The 16,850-nt window shown below is 39.4% G+C and overlaps 2 protein-coding genes across 3 annotated transcripts in view; one reads left to right on the plus strand and one right to left on the minus strand.

The window, feature by feature from the left end:
• The window catches only part of LOC107217004 (laminin subunit alpha-1), a 167,918-nt gene extending 155,412 nt beyond the window's left edge, over nucleotides 1-12,506 (plus strand). For both annotated transcript variants that reach the window (XM_046732348.1, XM_046732349.1), the window contains 30 exons: nucleotides 1,798-1,904; nucleotides 2,139-2,322; nucleotides 2,441-2,796; nucleotides 2,895-3,092; nucleotides 3,194-3,364; nucleotides 3,592-3,755; nucleotides 4,116-4,250; nucleotides 4,374-4,629; nucleotides 4,762-4,933; nucleotides 5,072-5,293; nucleotides 5,396-5,649; nucleotides 5,817-5,928; nucleotides 6,009-6,153; nucleotides 6,259-6,571; nucleotides 6,655-6,815; nucleotides 6,915-7,053; nucleotides 7,176-7,416; nucleotides 7,574-7,747; nucleotides 7,836-8,002; nucleotides 8,103-8,261; nucleotides 8,458-8,606; nucleotides 8,710-8,997; nucleotides 9,091-9,259; nucleotides 9,335-9,760; nucleotides 9,837-10,022; nucleotides 10,129-10,460; nucleotides 10,547-10,853; nucleotides 10,959-11,400; nucleotides 11,478-11,849; nucleotides 11,930-12,506. In XM_046732348.1, coding sequence (XP_046588304.1) covers nucleotides 1,798-1,904; nucleotides 2,139-2,322; nucleotides 2,441-2,796; nucleotides 2,895-3,092; nucleotides 3,194-3,364; nucleotides 3,592-3,755; nucleotides 4,116-4,250; nucleotides 4,374-4,629; nucleotides 4,762-4,933; nucleotides 5,072-5,293; nucleotides 5,396-5,649; nucleotides 5,817-5,928; nucleotides 6,009-6,153; nucleotides 6,259-6,571; nucleotides 6,655-6,815; nucleotides 6,915-7,053; nucleotides 7,176-7,416; nucleotides 7,574-7,747; nucleotides 7,836-8,002; nucleotides 8,103-8,261; nucleotides 8,458-8,606; nucleotides 8,710-8,997; nucleotides 9,091-9,259; nucleotides 9,335-9,760; nucleotides 9,837-10,022; nucleotides 10,129-10,460; nucleotides 10,547-10,853; nucleotides 10,959-11,400; nucleotides 11,478-11,849; nucleotides 11,930-12,075 — 6,647 coding nt within the window. In that variant the 3' untranslated portion in view covers nucleotides 12,076-12,506. The remainder of the gene's footprint in view (nucleotides 1-1,797; nucleotides 1,905-2,138; nucleotides 2,323-2,440; nucleotides 2,797-2,894; nucleotides 3,093-3,193; nucleotides 3,365-3,591; nucleotides 3,756-4,115; nucleotides 4,251-4,373; nucleotides 4,630-4,761; nucleotides 4,934-5,071; nucleotides 5,294-5,395; nucleotides 5,650-5,816; nucleotides 5,929-6,008; nucleotides 6,154-6,258; nucleotides 6,572-6,654; nucleotides 6,816-6,914; nucleotides 7,054-7,175; nucleotides 7,417-7,573; nucleotides 7,748-7,835; nucleotides 8,003-8,102; nucleotides 8,262-8,457; nucleotides 8,607-8,709; nucleotides 8,998-9,090; nucleotides 9,260-9,334; nucleotides 9,761-9,836; nucleotides 10,023-10,128; nucleotides 10,461-10,546; nucleotides 10,854-10,958; nucleotides 11,401-11,477; nucleotides 11,850-11,929) is intronic.
• An 894-nt stretch (nucleotides 12,507-13,400) lies between these two features.
• Nucleotides 13,401-16,155, minus strand: LOC107217014 (alpha-glucosidase). The gene is made up of 6 exons (XM_015654363.2): nucleotides 15,915-16,155; nucleotides 14,992-15,455; nucleotides 14,471-14,917; nucleotides 14,140-14,395; nucleotides 13,685-14,021; nucleotides 13,401-13,609 (listed from the first exon to the last, which is right to left on the minus strand). Exons 1-6 carry the CDS (start codon nucleotides 16,138-16,140, stop codon nucleotides 13,534-13,536), a joined length of 1,806 nt encoding a protein of 601 aa, XP_015509849.2. The 5' UTR covers nucleotides 16,141-16,155; the 3' UTR covers nucleotides 13,401-13,533.
• Nucleotides 16,156-16,850: the final 695 nt, after the last annotated feature.

The raw sequence follows: 16,850 nt of genomic DNA on the forward strand, positions 1-16,850 counted from the left end.
TATTTGGTATTTCATAATTTCTCAAGTGCCTACAAATAACGAAATGATATCATTTTCGCGGTCATATGTTCACAGATCAATTGATAATAATTATCGTCTGGCACGGTTACAGGAGGCATGTCGTTCCTCAAATCGTAGCAATCTCAAAGTTATTATATTTCGCTTTATCGCAATTAACTTTGAAGTGATAAATAAATTTCATTGATCATACGGTGCGATTAGTAACACATGTATTTATGAAAATTGGGCATTCCGTGCCAAACAACTATATTTTATTGTTTAAATGTCATTTTTGACAGTGTCGCTGCTTGCTTTGACGGTGTAATTCTTCATATGCTCTCTCCATACCCTTATAATATTATCAGCACAGGTTTTTCGTTGATCCTCGACATGAATGTGGTTCAAGTAGTAAAAGTCAGTTTTCGAGTTACCCGGCAGAGCTGACAAGAAAAAAGTATCGTTGCGTTTCTACTATAACCGTAATATATGGGGAAAAAAAAACCTTAGTTTTATGATGTACGTTGACATCAGCCATTTTCTAATTAACTCAATCTGGCTTCTTTTGAATAAAATGAATTAGTAACCGACAGTAAGCAGTTACGACCTTTGCACGTGACATTTATGAAATTTCACGATAGTATCATGTGTATTATAGCAATAAATTATACTGGACCAGTGATCAAAGGCAATTTGATAATGACGGTAATGATTGTATTATTTACGCACATTCTTATACAGCATAGCATAGCAACATGTGATGATATTTTCCCAGGATTTTGAAACTATAAGTTTTCGTGAGTACAAATTCCATCAAGATGTGCATGGAAACTGAAATTTTCACGCGCTTCAGTCATACACGCGGATTTCTCGTTGTCTAGATGCCGAGTCAAATTAAAAAAATAAAATTAACAAATTTTAAATTATCTTACGAACGTAACGCAATTTGAATGTATGCACATACGTTTGGTAAACCCCCGTGATTTGTTAAGATCACGAACAGAACGATTCAGAAGCTAAATAAGTCATCAGCTCGCAGTTAGACTCCGAATTAAAGTGTATACTCAGCCCCAAAGAGAGAAAAGAGATATAGAGAAAAGAATAACACGAGAAAATCATACCAAGAGAAATTACGTACAACGTTATTTCTCGGTTAAGATTTTCTTAGCGGGAAGCGAGGAAAGCTTTTATGGAATGGATTTTCATCTCTGCGTGTATATCCCACGCGCGAAATAAATAGTTAGTCGATTTTCTGTAAACAGAATAAGCGTCTGCAGAATGTACTTCACAGCCCGTTAAGTATACCATAATAAACGAAGACGGAATCTGAATATCTTTCCAAAAAATAGGACTTCGCAGTTGGTTTTCGGTTGTGAACTCGTATTCATTATCGGCTGAACAGATGGATAATTTAACACTCATAAAGTCATCACCTGCGATACGCAAGTAGTAAAACTGAAAGGTTTCTTATCAATAAACAGTCTCAGGCTTGAAATATGGTCCAGAGGTATATTACTGACAGAATAGTGCAGCCCAGAAACCAAGGCGTATTAATCTACCGTATTTGCATATTTATATTTCTCCAGCTTCTTCCACTACCGCTACTTACTAAGCTTCAAAGATTCAACGTCTGCGTGAAACCGTTCTTTCTTTATCTCAAATTTAGAGATATTTACCCAGCTTTCTCCCTGCAGCGTTTCGTATAAGAAATACACATTATGGAGAGCCGTGCAATTAGTACGTAGTTTCGAAGAAGAAGAGAGAAACTATCGACATTTCATTTCACCTCTTCTCTTTCAGGATGTCGCTGTAACGTTCTTGGTTCGCTGTCTCACACCTGTGACATCGTAACGGGCCAGTGTCAATGCAAGGCTCAAGTGACAGGAAGAGCTTGCGACCGCTGTCAGGTAAGACCGTCATCCTCGTCAATTTCATCACAAGTGTATTTCATCTTCAGTAAATTGTGCAACGAGTTTCATAACATGTATAATTGTATTTGTGTTCGAAAATCGTATCGCCTAAGGTATTTGACCTGTCCCTGTAACATTCGTAAATATTTTATCAAGTGGAGAACGTGTCTCTCGTTTATCAAATCGCCGATAGTTCTTCACGTAAAAATTCGTTTTTCCAATCTCCTATAGACGGGATTTTGGGGTCTGACTACCAAAGCAGGATGCCTGCCCTGCGACTGCGATCCGATAGGTGCGGCGAATTCGTCCTGCGAGGATGATACTGGCCATTGTCACTGTCGTCCAGGAATCGGAGGTCCTCGATGCGACTTTTGTTTGCCTGGTTACTACGGATTTTCGAACGAGGGTTGCCGGCGTAAGCTATAACCATTCAACACGGTTCAACTTCTAATCGAGAATGAGAAAATACTTTTTCAAAAGCCCTCGCAACGCCTCTTTTCAAACAACAAATTTTTCTCACTTTCTTACTACAGTTTGCGAGCCGTGCAATAAACCAGGTCACATCTGCGACCCCGACACGGGACGTTGCGTCTGTCCGAAATTGACGCTTGGCGAAAATTGCGATCGATGCCGTTCTGGGGCTTACGGATTCGTACCTGGTGCCGGGTGTAAGTCTTGTGCTTGTAGTCCAGGCGCGACTAGAGCTCAGTGCAACCCTGATGGGCAATGCTCTTGCAGAGATGGCTTCGAGGGGTTGAGATGCGACAGATGCGACGTCGGTTATTACGGATATCCGAGATGCAAGCCCTGCGGGTGTAGCGCCCACGGCACCGTGCAGTGTGGCGAAAAGACTTGCCCCTGCAACGACACCGGCCAATGTCCTTGCAAGGTAAGAGTGGTATCGGGTCGGAAAAAACGGGCGCGATGCTTGTATTCGCGAAAAATAAGATAATCACTATAGCTTTCTTCGATTTATTCCCCGTTTAGGAAAATGCTGTAGGACGAAAATGCGGCGAATGCAAAGCTGGGACTTACGGGTTGGCTTTTGAGAATCCAAAGGGATGTACGGAGTGCTTTTGTTTCGGTAGATCAACCTCCTGCCACGGGGCCGCTCTTAGTTGGGGCCAAAGGAGACTTCTTCGTCCGCGTACTCTTTACGTCAATAAAACTGTTAGCGATATCATGGTAAGTTGAGGAGTAATAAAACTCGGGATAAACTTGACGTCGAGACGCGGTTTCTTTCGTTACATTTTTTATTTTTGTTTTCTTTATTTCACCCCACGTAGGTAACTAACTTTGGGACTTCGTACATTCTACCGGCAATTAACGGGGGCCTTAACGTCAGCAACGGTCACTCGGTCATACCTGGAAACGAAGGAGACGTCACTCTGCCAGCAACGCTTCATTTCAATTATCCTCTTTATTGGGAATTGCCCGAGTCTTTTCTCGGCGACAAAGTGAGTATACGAATTATCTCCAAAAATTACTGTTTTTCATACACGATTGTTAGTAAACGGAGTGCCTTATAATTTGCCACGATAAAAAACGTCGGGTTGAGAAAAAATGGTACAATCATCTAGGAAACATGTTTTTACTTTTTTCAATGAGAACTGGCTTGTTTGTTTCTCAATTCTTCTCTTAAATACTAAGTATGAACAGTAAATATGCGAATTCTCAATTGCAGGTCATATCGTATGGTGGGTACATACAATTTGTGACAGATGTAGAAGGTGGAGAGCCGCTAGCAACTTATCTGAGGTACCCTGTGGTCTTGTTGCAAGGAAACAGTAAAATCGTCCTGGAACACTACGCCAACTCACCCATCGAAAGTAACCGTTACAAAATCAGGTAATACATGAATCGCTTTTACGGAGGCACAATCGTTATTTAATCTTCTATGAAAAAGAAAAATATCAAATCACTTCAATTACAAACATAATTAACGTGGAGTGAGATGAATCTACCGTACTTAACGAGAGCTAATTATATCCTATTGATAAAACGGTAATGACCTGATTGCGGCAAATGCATAAGCCCAATTAATAAAGTGAAATAAATTCTTTATGTAAACAAACTTTTGCCGCTTTTCCAACAACCGCAACTAGACAAACAGATCGCAAAGCATATTTTAATTTTGATTACTCGATGTATGTAATTTTAAGAAACCGTAGGAAAAATGTAATGTACATAAAATTATTGATTTTACAGAATGCACGAGTCCCACTGGCACTTAAAAAATCAACCAGACATTCCAGTATCAAGAGAAATTCTCATGATAGCCCTGCAGAAAGTACAAAAAATACTGATCAAGGCTTCCGATTATTCTGAATTCACCAAAGTCGTGTATGTAATCAACGATCAGATTGTTCAGAATTTACTTTTCATTCTTCTCACGATAATAAACTGCAACATTCGCGCTCAGAATTAGCGACGGTTGAAGATTAATCCGGAGTTTCTTTTGTGCAGACTGCTGGAAGCATCTTTGGATGCTGCTGTCTTAACTCCTACCCGTTCACCGCCGTTTGCAACGGATGTTGAAATCTGTAAGTGTCCATCAGAGTACACTGGCACGTCTTGCCAAGATCCGAACATTGGCTATTACCGATGGTGCAACAACGAGATTGCTACTTCCACGATCGTAATTGATCTCATAGGACAGGCTCGTCCTTGTCAATGCAACGGCAGATCTGGAGTATGTGACACAGAAACTGGCCACTGTCTGGTTTGTACATTTAGATATACAGTAGCATGACATTAATTACCCTAGATATAAATACAGGAGAATCTATTCATTTAAATTTACGATATACTTAAATCTGGTTGCCTCATGAAAAATCTTCATTTGAATTAACAGAATTGCAGCGAAAATACGACTGGAGAAAGATGCGAGTTGTGCGAAGATAGTTTTTACGGTCATCCTGAGATAGGTGGATGCAAACCGTGCCCCTGTCCACATGCAGACAAGCGATTTTCCAGTACCTGCGAAATTCATTCCGACATTGACGTAGTTTGTCACTGTAAACCAGGTTTGTATTTCACGTATTGTCTTGTGCTTCTTGGGCAATTTTCAGTAAAATGACGATGCGCTGCCTGATATACGCACAAAAAAATCATGTAAGGGAAAAATTGAATTGGCTCGTTGTTATTTCACTTACGTATTACAGGATATACTGGTAGCAAGTGCGAAAGATGTTCGTATGGCTACTTCGGAGCTCCAACCACTCCAGGCGGTAGTTGTGTACCGTGCAATTGTAATCCAGCAGGAAGTCTGAGCGATAGTTGTCTTGAAGAAACTGGCCAGTGTAACTGTAGGCCTGGATCAACGGGGAGAGATTGTTCCCAGTGCACGAAGCCGCGTCACGTATTTATCGAGGATATTTGTACATGTGGGTGTTTTTATATTTTCTGTCGCGAATGTAGCTTGAATGAGAGACTAGTACCTTAATTGAGTTGGTGAAAACTGTGTTTTTCTGTGTTTTCAATCGTAGCTTGTAACGACAACTGCACTGGCATACTTTTGGACGATTTGGATACTATGTCAAGCTTACTAGACGAGGAAACGGTCCATATTGCTAACGGCTACATTCCACCCCCTTGGCAAGATCTTTCTTACGTAAACGACAACGCTTCTCTGTTATTTGAAGATATAAAGCTCGAGCGAAATTTACGCCATAAAATCGAAAATATACCGTGGCATCAGTACAGAAAACTGAAGAAACGTGTCACTGATCTGCTTGATAGGGTGAGTTCAAGTTATCATCTTCTATATTTTTCTTCTTCACTTATTTCGAATGTACGTTAAAAGGGTTGGATCAGGCTTGTACAGAAAAAAGCGGACTTGGTTTCAGTTATCGGTATCCTGGAGTATGTGAGTGAAAGTGTATACGTGAGAATTTTTTGTGATTTCAGGCTCCCAAGTGCTTAAATCAGACCAGCAATCACAAATCGAGAAGTGATGATATTAAGAATAATGCTTACAGCACACAAATAAAAATTTTAGACATACACCAAAGGTTGAAAGGTAAAATATTTTGTTTATTATCATCAAGTAAATCATACCCTGATTCTATGTCGATTTTTTTTTTTTTTTTGTTATTGCAGAAACAAGCTTCCAATTATCAAGGTATGCAAGCAATGATAAAAAAATTGAGATTGAAAATGCGCTGAATCAAGCAACGATAGCTTTAAATAAGATTGAATCTGTCAACTTATTTGGAAGGACAAGCGAAATGGAAGCAATCATCAAGTTAGTTCATATGTACAGATAATTACGTAAATTTTTGTATTGGATTATCATATTTATCTTGCAGTATACTTTACTTTTTATCATAAATTTTACGTATTTCAATAGCAATGCAACGGACTACATCGATTGGCTTAGCTCTTTGAACGATGGCGCGAAGGATTTAATCAAGGTCAAAAAATACGCAAACGAGTACAATGAAAAAATGGAAGATTTTGACATTATTATAGAAAATACAATGGAAAATTTATACACGTATGACGGGTTATATAAGAATTACGAAAAAGAATTCAACCATGCAAATAATCAATATTTAAGAATAAATACATTGAAAGAAGAAACTACCGAATCTATTGACAAGGGTAAAACGCTTGTGGCAGAGGCTAGCGGACTTCTGGTTGATAGTCAAAGTAATGTTCAGGTAACTTAAATTTGCTAGAAATTATTCTATTACTATAATAGACCCAAATAAACTAAATGTTTAAGTCTTTATTCGAATTACAGGATTTACCTGAGTTAAAATTCAAACTTGCGAATTTAACTGATGCGTTAACAAGCAGAGAAGGAATTTTATACAGATTGAACTACGAATATGAGGATATGTATGTCATACCAGCTAAAAAACATGCCCAAAACTTAACACGATATGTAGACGACTACGTAAGGTAGATACTTCTTTTCTTCAGACACTCTAATATCTGGTGGAGAAACATGTTAATCGTGATTATTTGTAATTAATTCTACATTGTTTTTAATTATGACAGTTTATTTGCCCACACACGGAATGAAACGGTGAATCCCTTGAAAGCTAGTCAAGTATACCAAGATATCGTTGACGCTTTAAATACAGCCAAACTAATTGGACGGGAAGCGAAAGTAATAGCTGATGAGATTCATGACAAGGTGATTGAACGACTTTTCATATCAATAGTGTGAGACAACTTGCGAAACTAGTTGCCTAATTTATGTTCCTGCAATTTTACAAATCCATAATATATTATAATATATAATAATGTCAAATTTAGACTTTTCCTGGAGGGGCTAAACTGAGTTCTGTATTGGAGTTGACTGAAAGTATGGTAGAAAAATCATCGGACTTGTGGAATGAAGCAAAGAAACAAGAAACACCAGCAATATCATTAAGGAACCAGTTAGAAGCTCAGAAGCAGGGCATCGCCAATCTCAAAAACACCCTAAACAGTACTGGAATCAGGGATAATCAAATGAATGTTAAACTGCAAGAGCTCAAGGCCAATAGCATTGAAAGTAGGTATAATTCACCTGGAACGCATCAAGTCAGTTGATAGTCATCAAGTGTAACTAAACATAGGGGTCGTGTATTTGCTCAAAGCTGAAACGTTGCTGGCTCTAGCCTACAGTCACAAAGATATGACAAAATGTATTGATTATACGTTATTTTCAGCTCGAAACAAGCTTCAAGTACTCCTGAAAGACAACGAGCATCTAAAAGAATCTTTTGCAAAAACGACTAAAGAAATTGCCGATTACGAAGACATTATTGCAAATGAATTGAGGCCTAAGATACATGAACTAAAACGAGAGGGTGATTCGAAAATCAGTCTTGCCAGTGAAAAACGTAATAACTTTTTTTTTGTCACAAGAGATTTGCAGAGGATTCAGCACAATCGTAGATATTCATTTTTTTTTAATTTTAACATCCTTAGTTACCGAAGTGCAGAGCAACATCAAAAGAGCAGATGCGAAGCTCATCAGTTTAACATATGCATCTGCAAAACGAAAAAATGAGTTCGATAAATGGAACCATACGCTGGCAGAGAAACTTCAATATCTTAGGGATAAAATAGCGGAAGCAAGAAACACCGCAGACGGGGTAAATAATGGATTATTCGAGAAAAAAAAAATGATATGACAATTGTCGTTGACACCTTTATTACCATCTGACTTTACATAATGAGCGTAAAATTTTCCAGATACGTATATCTCTGAAGAGTGTCAATACAAAGAAATGCGTGCGGTCGTACAGGCCATCCATATTGCAACCTGGAACTACGACTACCATTATAATCACACTTGCAATCGAAGGTAAACATAAACAAGGATCGTTATTCTACCTTCCAAGCACCATCAGCGTAAGTATTTAATTGAATCGTAATTCTAGTAATGCTAGTCGTACTTTATTTACATTCGCAAAGAACAACTGCAATTGTTGACTAAGCGTACTTGAATTGCAATGATTCATAACTAACGTTTTGCCGTCGTTCAAAGCAAAATAAAGAAAGAATAAAATACACTACGAAATTGCGATTAAATTTTTATAATTTTCAGGACGATTTTGTCGCTCTCGAAATGGTGAACAGAAAAATAAGATTTGTTTGGAATGTCGGCGGAGGTACCGGAATCGTAACGCATCCCGAAGTGATTGAACCTGGGGATATTACGGGAGACAACTTTTGGTACAGAATTGAGGCTGAAAGGTACGTATCGTCGTTGCATCGTCAATTACCGTCAATCGCGTCGTTCAAGACCTTTGTTTAAACAATATCAGCCGAGTCATTGTCATCACTTGCTTTGTTACAGAACAAGAAATGTTGGTAAACTGAGTGTACGAAAACAGACATCAACATCAGGTAGATATCTCCCTGTACTTAATTCAACATATCCAGAATATGGCCGTTTTGATATAACACCTGGTGACAGAGTGTGGCTCGGTGGAATTCCGGAATCGCAAAGACGACCGCCTGAACTCATTGCCTCTAACGGCCTACCTGGCTGCGTGCACCAAGTAGTTTTAGACGGCAAACCAATAGGCCTTTGGAATTTCGTTACCAGTGCGCCAGATATGGCGTGCGAGGCCTGTGTTGAAGGGTAAATCTGCTTTGAATATTTCTGGTAAAACCAGAAAGTCATATTAATACGGAATAGAAATTTAACAAAGTTTACCCCACGATTTTGCCACAGAGTCGAAGATGCCCATGACGATATCGCGTACAGTTTCAATGGGGAAGGGTACGCAGTCAGGAACCGGGTTCCGTCCGGTCCGTACAGCAAGTACACCTTTGGAGTGTCTATAACTTTTCGGACATTCGATGAAAATGCGCTTTTATTCCTAGCTGTTAACCCAAAGAATGTAAGAATCTATCGCAGTCTATGTTCCCCCATCTTCTACGTTTCTCGATTCTCGTAAATAACAACAACCTTTCAGAATCAACATATTATGATATTCCTGCGTGAGGGGAGAGTCGTTCTGCATGTCGGATATGGCAGTAATATTAGTATCGACATGCTCTCGATGCATAAATACAATACTGGGAATTGGACGAACATTGATGCCTTCCGACAATATCAGCCGCGCAAAGGGATCGAGCAGTGTAGCTTGAGTGTGGGAGGCAACAACGACAAGAGAATTGGGGCGCCATCTCAACAACCAAAGAAGGATGATATTCCTGATCTCATGAAAGCCAAGTATTATATCGGCGGTGTTCCGCCAAGCTTTAAATCTGGAAAAAAACTAATTCTGCCCTCACCCGTATCATTCCTTGGATGTATGTCCAATATATTCATTAATCAAGAAGGGTATGATCCCATGGCAGAACAATACTACGGTGTTGAGCCTAGCTGCAGCAATAAAGTGAGTCAAACGATTGGTATATTCATTACATATACACCCATATATAGATGCGTGACAGTTGAATTCATTTTTTCAGCACACTAAAATCGTTGGATTTTACGGAAATGGGTATTTCGAGCACCACGCTCATACGTTGAAAAAGACAGAATCGTCGTTTAGTTTTTCGTTCAGAACTTTGCAAGAGACCGCCACCCTGTTACTGTCAACATTCCAGAGGCCAAATGAGGAAGAAAGTTTAGAAAGCAGAGATAGATATCTTAGCGTAAGCTAGAGTAAAATAAAAAAACTCTCAATGAATTAAAATCCGTGATTTGCGATGTTTGTTATTTGCAAACGCACACCAGTGTTGAATTTTTATGTTTCTTCAGGGCAGCTACTATTCAGTCGCTATTGTCGCTGGACAAGTCCAGGTCCGTATTGACGCTGGAAAAGGGGAACTCCTTCTGCAATCTAATGACACATTCAATGATGGAAAATACCATTCCATTTGTGTGACTAAAAAAAGAAAAGCTGTGGAACTCAGAGTTGACGATGCGTATCAAGCCAGCGGTCGACTACCCACAGGTGCTGCTGTTAGACTTCCTGAACTTAGCGGGGGAATGTATATTGGTGGATTACCCGGTGCCATCAACGATACGAATTTAGTTGCAACCAATATTCCCCTGATAGGAGCCATCAAAGATATAATTTTTAATGACAAGTAAGTTGAAGGAGGCAAGATTGGTTTTTAAAGGTATAAAAATACAGCACGCCCTATATGAGAATAATTCTCCTATCTTTTTACAGAATTCTCAGGCTTGATGAACCAGTTTCGTTCGAGCGGGCAGCTATAGGACGGTCAGGTCCCAGTATGGGGAAACATTATGCGATGCACACTGCATCTGCATCACTATCGCGTGGTATGTCGACGCAACCCGAAGGATGTCAAAAAGTTCCTTATTATTCACTCGAACCGGGAGCCCTGAAATTCGGTGACAAACCGCATAGCCACACTCAGCTTTACTTGAACTACGAAAAATTTTGGGAGAAGAAATACGTGATCGAGTTTGATTTTCGCACATATTATCCGAACGGTTTGCTCTTCATAACTCCAGTAAGTTTCGGTTGGGAAATTTTTTCTCTAGTGATTGATAATACGTAGAGCGTGTTTTCTTTTCTGTCGGAAGTGCGTGTAGTTTATTTCTGCTTTTTATTCCAGGGCATCAAATTGAAACATTATATGATGATGGTCGTACGAAACGGCCAGCTTTCATTAATGATCAAAACCAACCAACAGAAAAAAGAGATATTGTTCAGAAGCACGTTTAACGACGGTAACTGGCATCACGTAGTGGTCAGGCATGACGAAAGGACACTGACATTGTCAGTTGACAGCCAAGCGCCTCAGACGATAAGAATCCAAAGAAGAATTGGCCTTGTCACGATGATGTATATGGGAGGCTTGCCCGAAAGCGGTACACCAATACCAGAACAAGTTGTTGTTAAATTAGAAACTTTGAAAGGATGTATCAAGGGCTTGAAAGTAAATGGAATCATTCACGACATGGTTGGGACGACAAGTAGACCATACAATATTGGCCAGTGTTTTCCAAGCGTCGAAAGCGGCGCTTATTTTCAGGACGACGCGTACGCGATATACAGTGAGAATTTGTTATTATACTTTTTCAACTGAGTGATTATCATCAATGGCTCGCGTTATTCTTATATTCAATTGCAGAAAACAATTTCGAACTCGGTGCTCTACTTGAACTTGAGTTGGAATTCAGAACGTCCGAGTTTTCCGGTGTTTTGCTTTCGATAACGTCGCCCGGTGGTTCACCGTCACTTTCGCTCGAGCTTTTTAACGGAAAAGTGATAATGTCCGGGAAACTTGGAGATAATAACGCATTATACGTTGAACAACAATTTCCGAGCTCGTACACCATTTGTGACAACAGGTGGCACAGAATTCAGGCTCTCTACAACGACGAACAGTTGGCTCTCAAAGTTGACGAGCTTGATCAAAACTACGGTCTTCCTCAGAATGGAAACTACCACTTTGCGCGGGAAACAGTTGTCTCGAGTCCGCTGTATATAGGGGGATTACCAGGTATGAGAATCTGTAATTCCGATAAGTTGTCGTCACTCCTTGGTTTTATTTTAATTTCTTTTTCATTTTTGTTCTCGCAGAGAGTGCACCGAAAGGAATGCTCGTTACTCGGGAAAATTTCAGTGGTTGTATAAGAAACGTGATGATAGATGGCGAGAGACGGGATTGGACGGACATGGTGGAGTTGCATAATATTCATCTGAGCTCTTGTCCTATACAACAATAAGTGCTACTAAAATGTGTAATCGCAATTGTGATTTAATCGAACAGTTCCAAAGACAGCCTAGTGCCGCATAGATAAACACTCTTAGGAGAATAATGTTTATTGGTAGACGTATGCGCGGGTTCAGTGCCATAACAAAAAATGAAAGAAGAGTAAAAGAGATTCATTTATTGATGCTTTTATATATATATATACATTTTTTTTTTTTTTTTTACTTTCAAACTAAGTATAACTATACAATTATTTAATAGTAGCTGTCTAATTTGAATTTGTATAAAGTTGAACGTAACACTTTTCTACTGCAAGTATAAGGAAGAAATAATTATGACATCATTCATCACAGCATCGGCATATGACATTTTATACTTGTGTAATTACAATAAGCTTGATTTTTTACACCTCCACTGCCATTCAGAATATTTATTATTATGTTACTGTAGAGACATTGTACATCAGTATTTAATGTTATTATTTATTTTCAAAACGTGAATAAAAGCACGTTCGTGACAAAGTTTTATACGATACGCATAAAACACAGTTTGTGTGAGTATGACGACCCTAGTCCAACTGAATTCATGCGATACCGTGCTCACTTAATAAGTCATCATGCAGTCGGGAAATACACTCTGAAACGGTAGCGTAATTTTAAAAACTATTCCGAAAAGTTGCTTCATTCATTTTCGTTCATTTGCTAAACCTGTTCTAGCTTTCCGTAAACAATGCTGTACGTGACAACTGATGATAGGCGGAATGAGGGAAAGCGAAAAAAATTAATACTAATCGTAAGGGAGATGAGTGTCGTGTTGATCATATAAATGGTCGATTGATTCTCATGAATGACTTACGGAGACGGTGATAACTGAAAGAGTGTTACCAAGTCAATTTTGTGCCGAGTGAAATGTAGTGGATGATCACGACAGTTAGGGATTATAATCCCAAAAAAAAAAAAAAATCGAACTTGAGTTTAATTGCTGTGAGCGATAGTTAGGTCTTTGCTTCGTGGGAGTTGAGAATTAAAGACTGTTCTTGTTAAGAGATGGAGTAGGAGTGATCGTAGGTAATATCTACGGATTTGAAAAATGTGTAAAAATTCATAATAGTGGGGGAACGCATGACTAAGTACGTTTGAAAGTGACTTAAGCGCTCAGGATCTAGCTGGGTATGCAGAGGACCGAATAAAACTGGAAAGACCGGAAAAAGACTATAAGTATTACTAAAAATAATGTGTAATATTGTTCGTAGGCAATGGGTCACTGGTGATTAGGAAGATGGGGAGAACGTATGCCTAATAAGCCAGATGGAACAAAATTCAGGTGAATGAACAATAATTAAACATTGACAGAAATTTTTATTTTGATTTCTACATGACACGTGTCGTACATTTTATGTATTGGACATTCATGAAACCTTTGGGTGCGTGTATTAAGGTAAATAACTATGCACAAAGTCAGTGTCAATTCCTTACTCGTCTGTGATTCCTTGAAGTACCACTGCAGCATAGGCCGGAAGTTCTATGCGAGTTTTCGTATACCTATCTCTGAAATGTTAATGCCAAATCAATAAAAATTAGCTAGTGCAAGAACTTAGGTGATTAGAGCAAAGGTCAACTCACCCTACAGTTATACCACTATTTATATCGGATATTAGAACTTTCATATTATCAGGAATGTTTTCGAACACTTCCAAACTGCACGTGCTTGTGATGTTATCCCAGTTTATCAATACTACGACCGGCTCGTGGCCATCGAGTTCCCTAGCAAATGCTACCACACTTTCGCCAATAACTTGAGCGTCCAAAGTTCCGTGGCGTATGACCTCGTTACTTCGTAACTTAATCGCCGCTTGTACATTTTTGTAATGGCTCACATCAACCTCCTTCTCAGTTGCGAGATTCAACGTTAAATAATTTTGATTTACCGGTAGTTTGGTGATTGAATTGGTCGAGAAGCCTGAAAGTTCGCGTTAAACGGAGATGACTGATTTGAAATTCTGTAGAGACATGAATTGGTGTTAGGAGAGGAAATCGCGCTTCGATTACAGTCGCCAATAATATATTCAAGTACCAACCCGCGCTCGTAGTGTTATCCCACTGATAAGGTGTGCGTTCGGGATCTCTGGAGTAAGGTTGATAACGAGTTTCATCCGTGCTACATGCTTGCGGGTCTTGAGTTTCTTCCCAAGTAAGATACGTGTCAGTCATACCGATTTCATCGCCATTATAGGTGACGGCAACACCCGGTAACAAATACAGCAAGAAATTGATCCCGTCAATGCGATCTGATCCATATTTTGTAGCAACGCGGCTGTTGTCGTGGTTGCCAAACTATTAGCAGATGAAACGATATTATCAAACTGATTCGTGAACGAATGGATGCACTTTCAGCAAGTGTTTACTTACCACCCAATTAGCCGTAGCCCCGTCCGGCATGTTTTCCATCCAAGTATTGATGATATTCACGACATCGATTGCCGTATTTACCGTGGCCGATTCAATACCGTTTTTGTCTTTGATGAAAAAGAAGTTGAACGGTACGTTTGATCCGAAATTATAGTATTTCATGACGCTGGAAATATTCGCGTATGCCTCCGTGAATATTATCCTAATAGCACCGTCGTTAACTGTAGCTGTATAATTATCAACGTGCTCGCGCCACGTCTGCAAGATGTGATAATTCTCTATTCGATCCTTTGTATAGATGTGGTCTAGGTAGTAATAATCAGTTTCGGAGTATCCGGGTAAACCAGACAAAGGCTCATCGGGCAGTGAGGGATCCTCTACTGGATAAGGCATGGAGTCGATCCGAAAACCATCGACTCCGCGGTCAAACCAGAACGTCATAATATCCTAAAAAAGCAGAGACGGGTTTGATTTGAAGCAATCATTTTTGGTCACGTTCGGTAAAACCATGAGTATCGAACCTTCGTTTCCTGAATTACTCGTGGATTCAAGAAATTCAAGTCAACTTGATGAACGCTGAACTGATGGAGGTAATATGCTTCACGTTCTTCGACCCATTCCCACGCGCTACCGCTGTTGAAGGCACACAGCCAGTTGTTCGGTGGCTTCCGTGTGCCATTTACTACGATTCCTTTGTTCCAAACGAAATAATCCGTGTACGGTTCGATTCCAGCCTTGGATTTAATAAACCATTCGTGCTCATCACTCGTATGATTGGGAACGTAATCGAGGATTACTTTGAGGCCAAGTTTCTTGGCAGTAGCGAGTAGGTAGTCAAAATCTTGAAGCGTGCCAAAGGTTGGGTAGATATCAACGAAATTGGAAATGTCGTATCCACTGTCTACCATGGGACTCGGGTATATAGGGGACAACCAAAGTACCTCAACGCCCATATCGACTAAGTGATTTAGCTTACTGGTAATACCTAGAATCATTTTATTCTCCTTGTTTCTCAATCAATTGAATACACAAAGACTTTTCGTTAATAAAGCAAGGTCAGTGAAATATGCGTAGCCATTTGAAAAACGGTACCAAGTTGACTTGGTTCATTCAGCCCCTCGATCCAGTTTTGTGCGTCATTATTTTTGCCCCTAAAATTGTTTGTATCTGGTTTAGACGCAACGTTCGCAAGAGTTGATGAGTGACTTGAAATTCTCAATATCATACGGAAAACATTGGGCTTGTGCCTTGTTACACTTCAATAAGTAGGAAACCCAAATATGATCGTAGGTGTAAATTTATTTTCGATATGCCGTTACCTTTCCGTGACGTAGAGTGCAACTAACCCGAACAGAGAAACTTATGATGTATTGTTTGAAGTGATGAACAAGTATTAATTGTTGAAGAAAATGAATTGGCTCAGACGCGGATATCAATGGCTTACCATTTAAATCGCCAATTCCATCACCGTCACTGTCTTTAAAGGAAGATGGCCAAATCTGGTAAAGTGTTGCTGTTTGCCACCATTCCGTTGGCTCAGTAACGTTGATTACGGTGGCATCGATCAATGCCTTTCCAGAGACCAGAAGAAGAAGTAAAACTGCTCGTGAATTATTCATTGCGTATTGCTCAATTCTACCCGCTTTGGAAATCTTCTTTGGAGGAATCATATTTATAGGGGAAGGTTGACAGCATATTATATATAATATATATATATATATATTTGCGCAGCAATTTTATGAGGTAGCAAACAAAGACTATAGCTCCGTGTGTCATTTTGCATTTCAAAAAATTATTAATGCAACTCAGGTGTTCGCTATGTGCTTTGCAAAAATATTAGTATATCTTGGATGTACTCGATAAATTATACATGTTTTTATAAAGGAGTCACGGTTGTTAATCAGCTGGATCACAATCCAACTGTAAACAACTTGTTTGCAATGAGTCAGGAAATAAAATTCGCTGATCTGCGTTGCTGCGTGGTCTTTCAGCCGGTGCGGCGCAATATGCAATTGCATAGCTGTTTGTGTGGGAAAATATACTTTCCGCCATTCGGCTATAATAATAAAATATTTGGAAATTCTATAACCCAACCCAACAATCACGACACGCACGTCTTTTTTTAGCACTTTTATTGAAGACACACATTGCCATATCGATACTCCATCAGCTGGAGATACTCAAGAAATGCCAGTCCTTATGAGATCGGGATGCAGAAGTTTTGCTTGGTCAGCAGCAGTGAGACAAGGTGAAAATATGGCTATAATGTGCCATCAGGTATAGACACACCCTGATAAAAAGAAAGCTGTTAGCAGCATGAAAATCTGGTAAGGAACTCGTGGTAAAGTATAAAAACTAATAATTCATTTTATAACTGCGA

Source organism: Neodiprion lecontei, chromosome 2 (assembly GCF_021901455.1).
Source record: "Neodiprion lecontei isolate iyNeoLeco1 chromosome 2, iyNeoLeco1.1, whole genome shotgun sequence".
NCBI lineage: Eukaryota > Metazoa > Arthropoda > Insecta > Hymenoptera > Diprionidae > Neodiprion > Neodiprion lecontei.

Bases quoted from the DNA above. Each gene is read 5' to 3' on its own strand.
- LOC107217014 (XM_015654363.2), bottom strand. From the start codon at position 16,140: ATGATTCCTCCAAAGAAGATTTCCAAAGCGGGTAGAATTGAGCAATAC. The intron at 14,918-14,991 runs GTTCGATACTCA...CTGCTTTTTTAG, and splicing joins GAGTAATTCAGGAAACGAAG to GATATTATGACGTTCTGGTT. The intron at 14,396-14,470 runs GTAAGTAAACAC...ATCTGCTAATAG, and splicing joins GGGCTACGGCTAATTGGGTG to TTTGGCAACCACGACAACAG.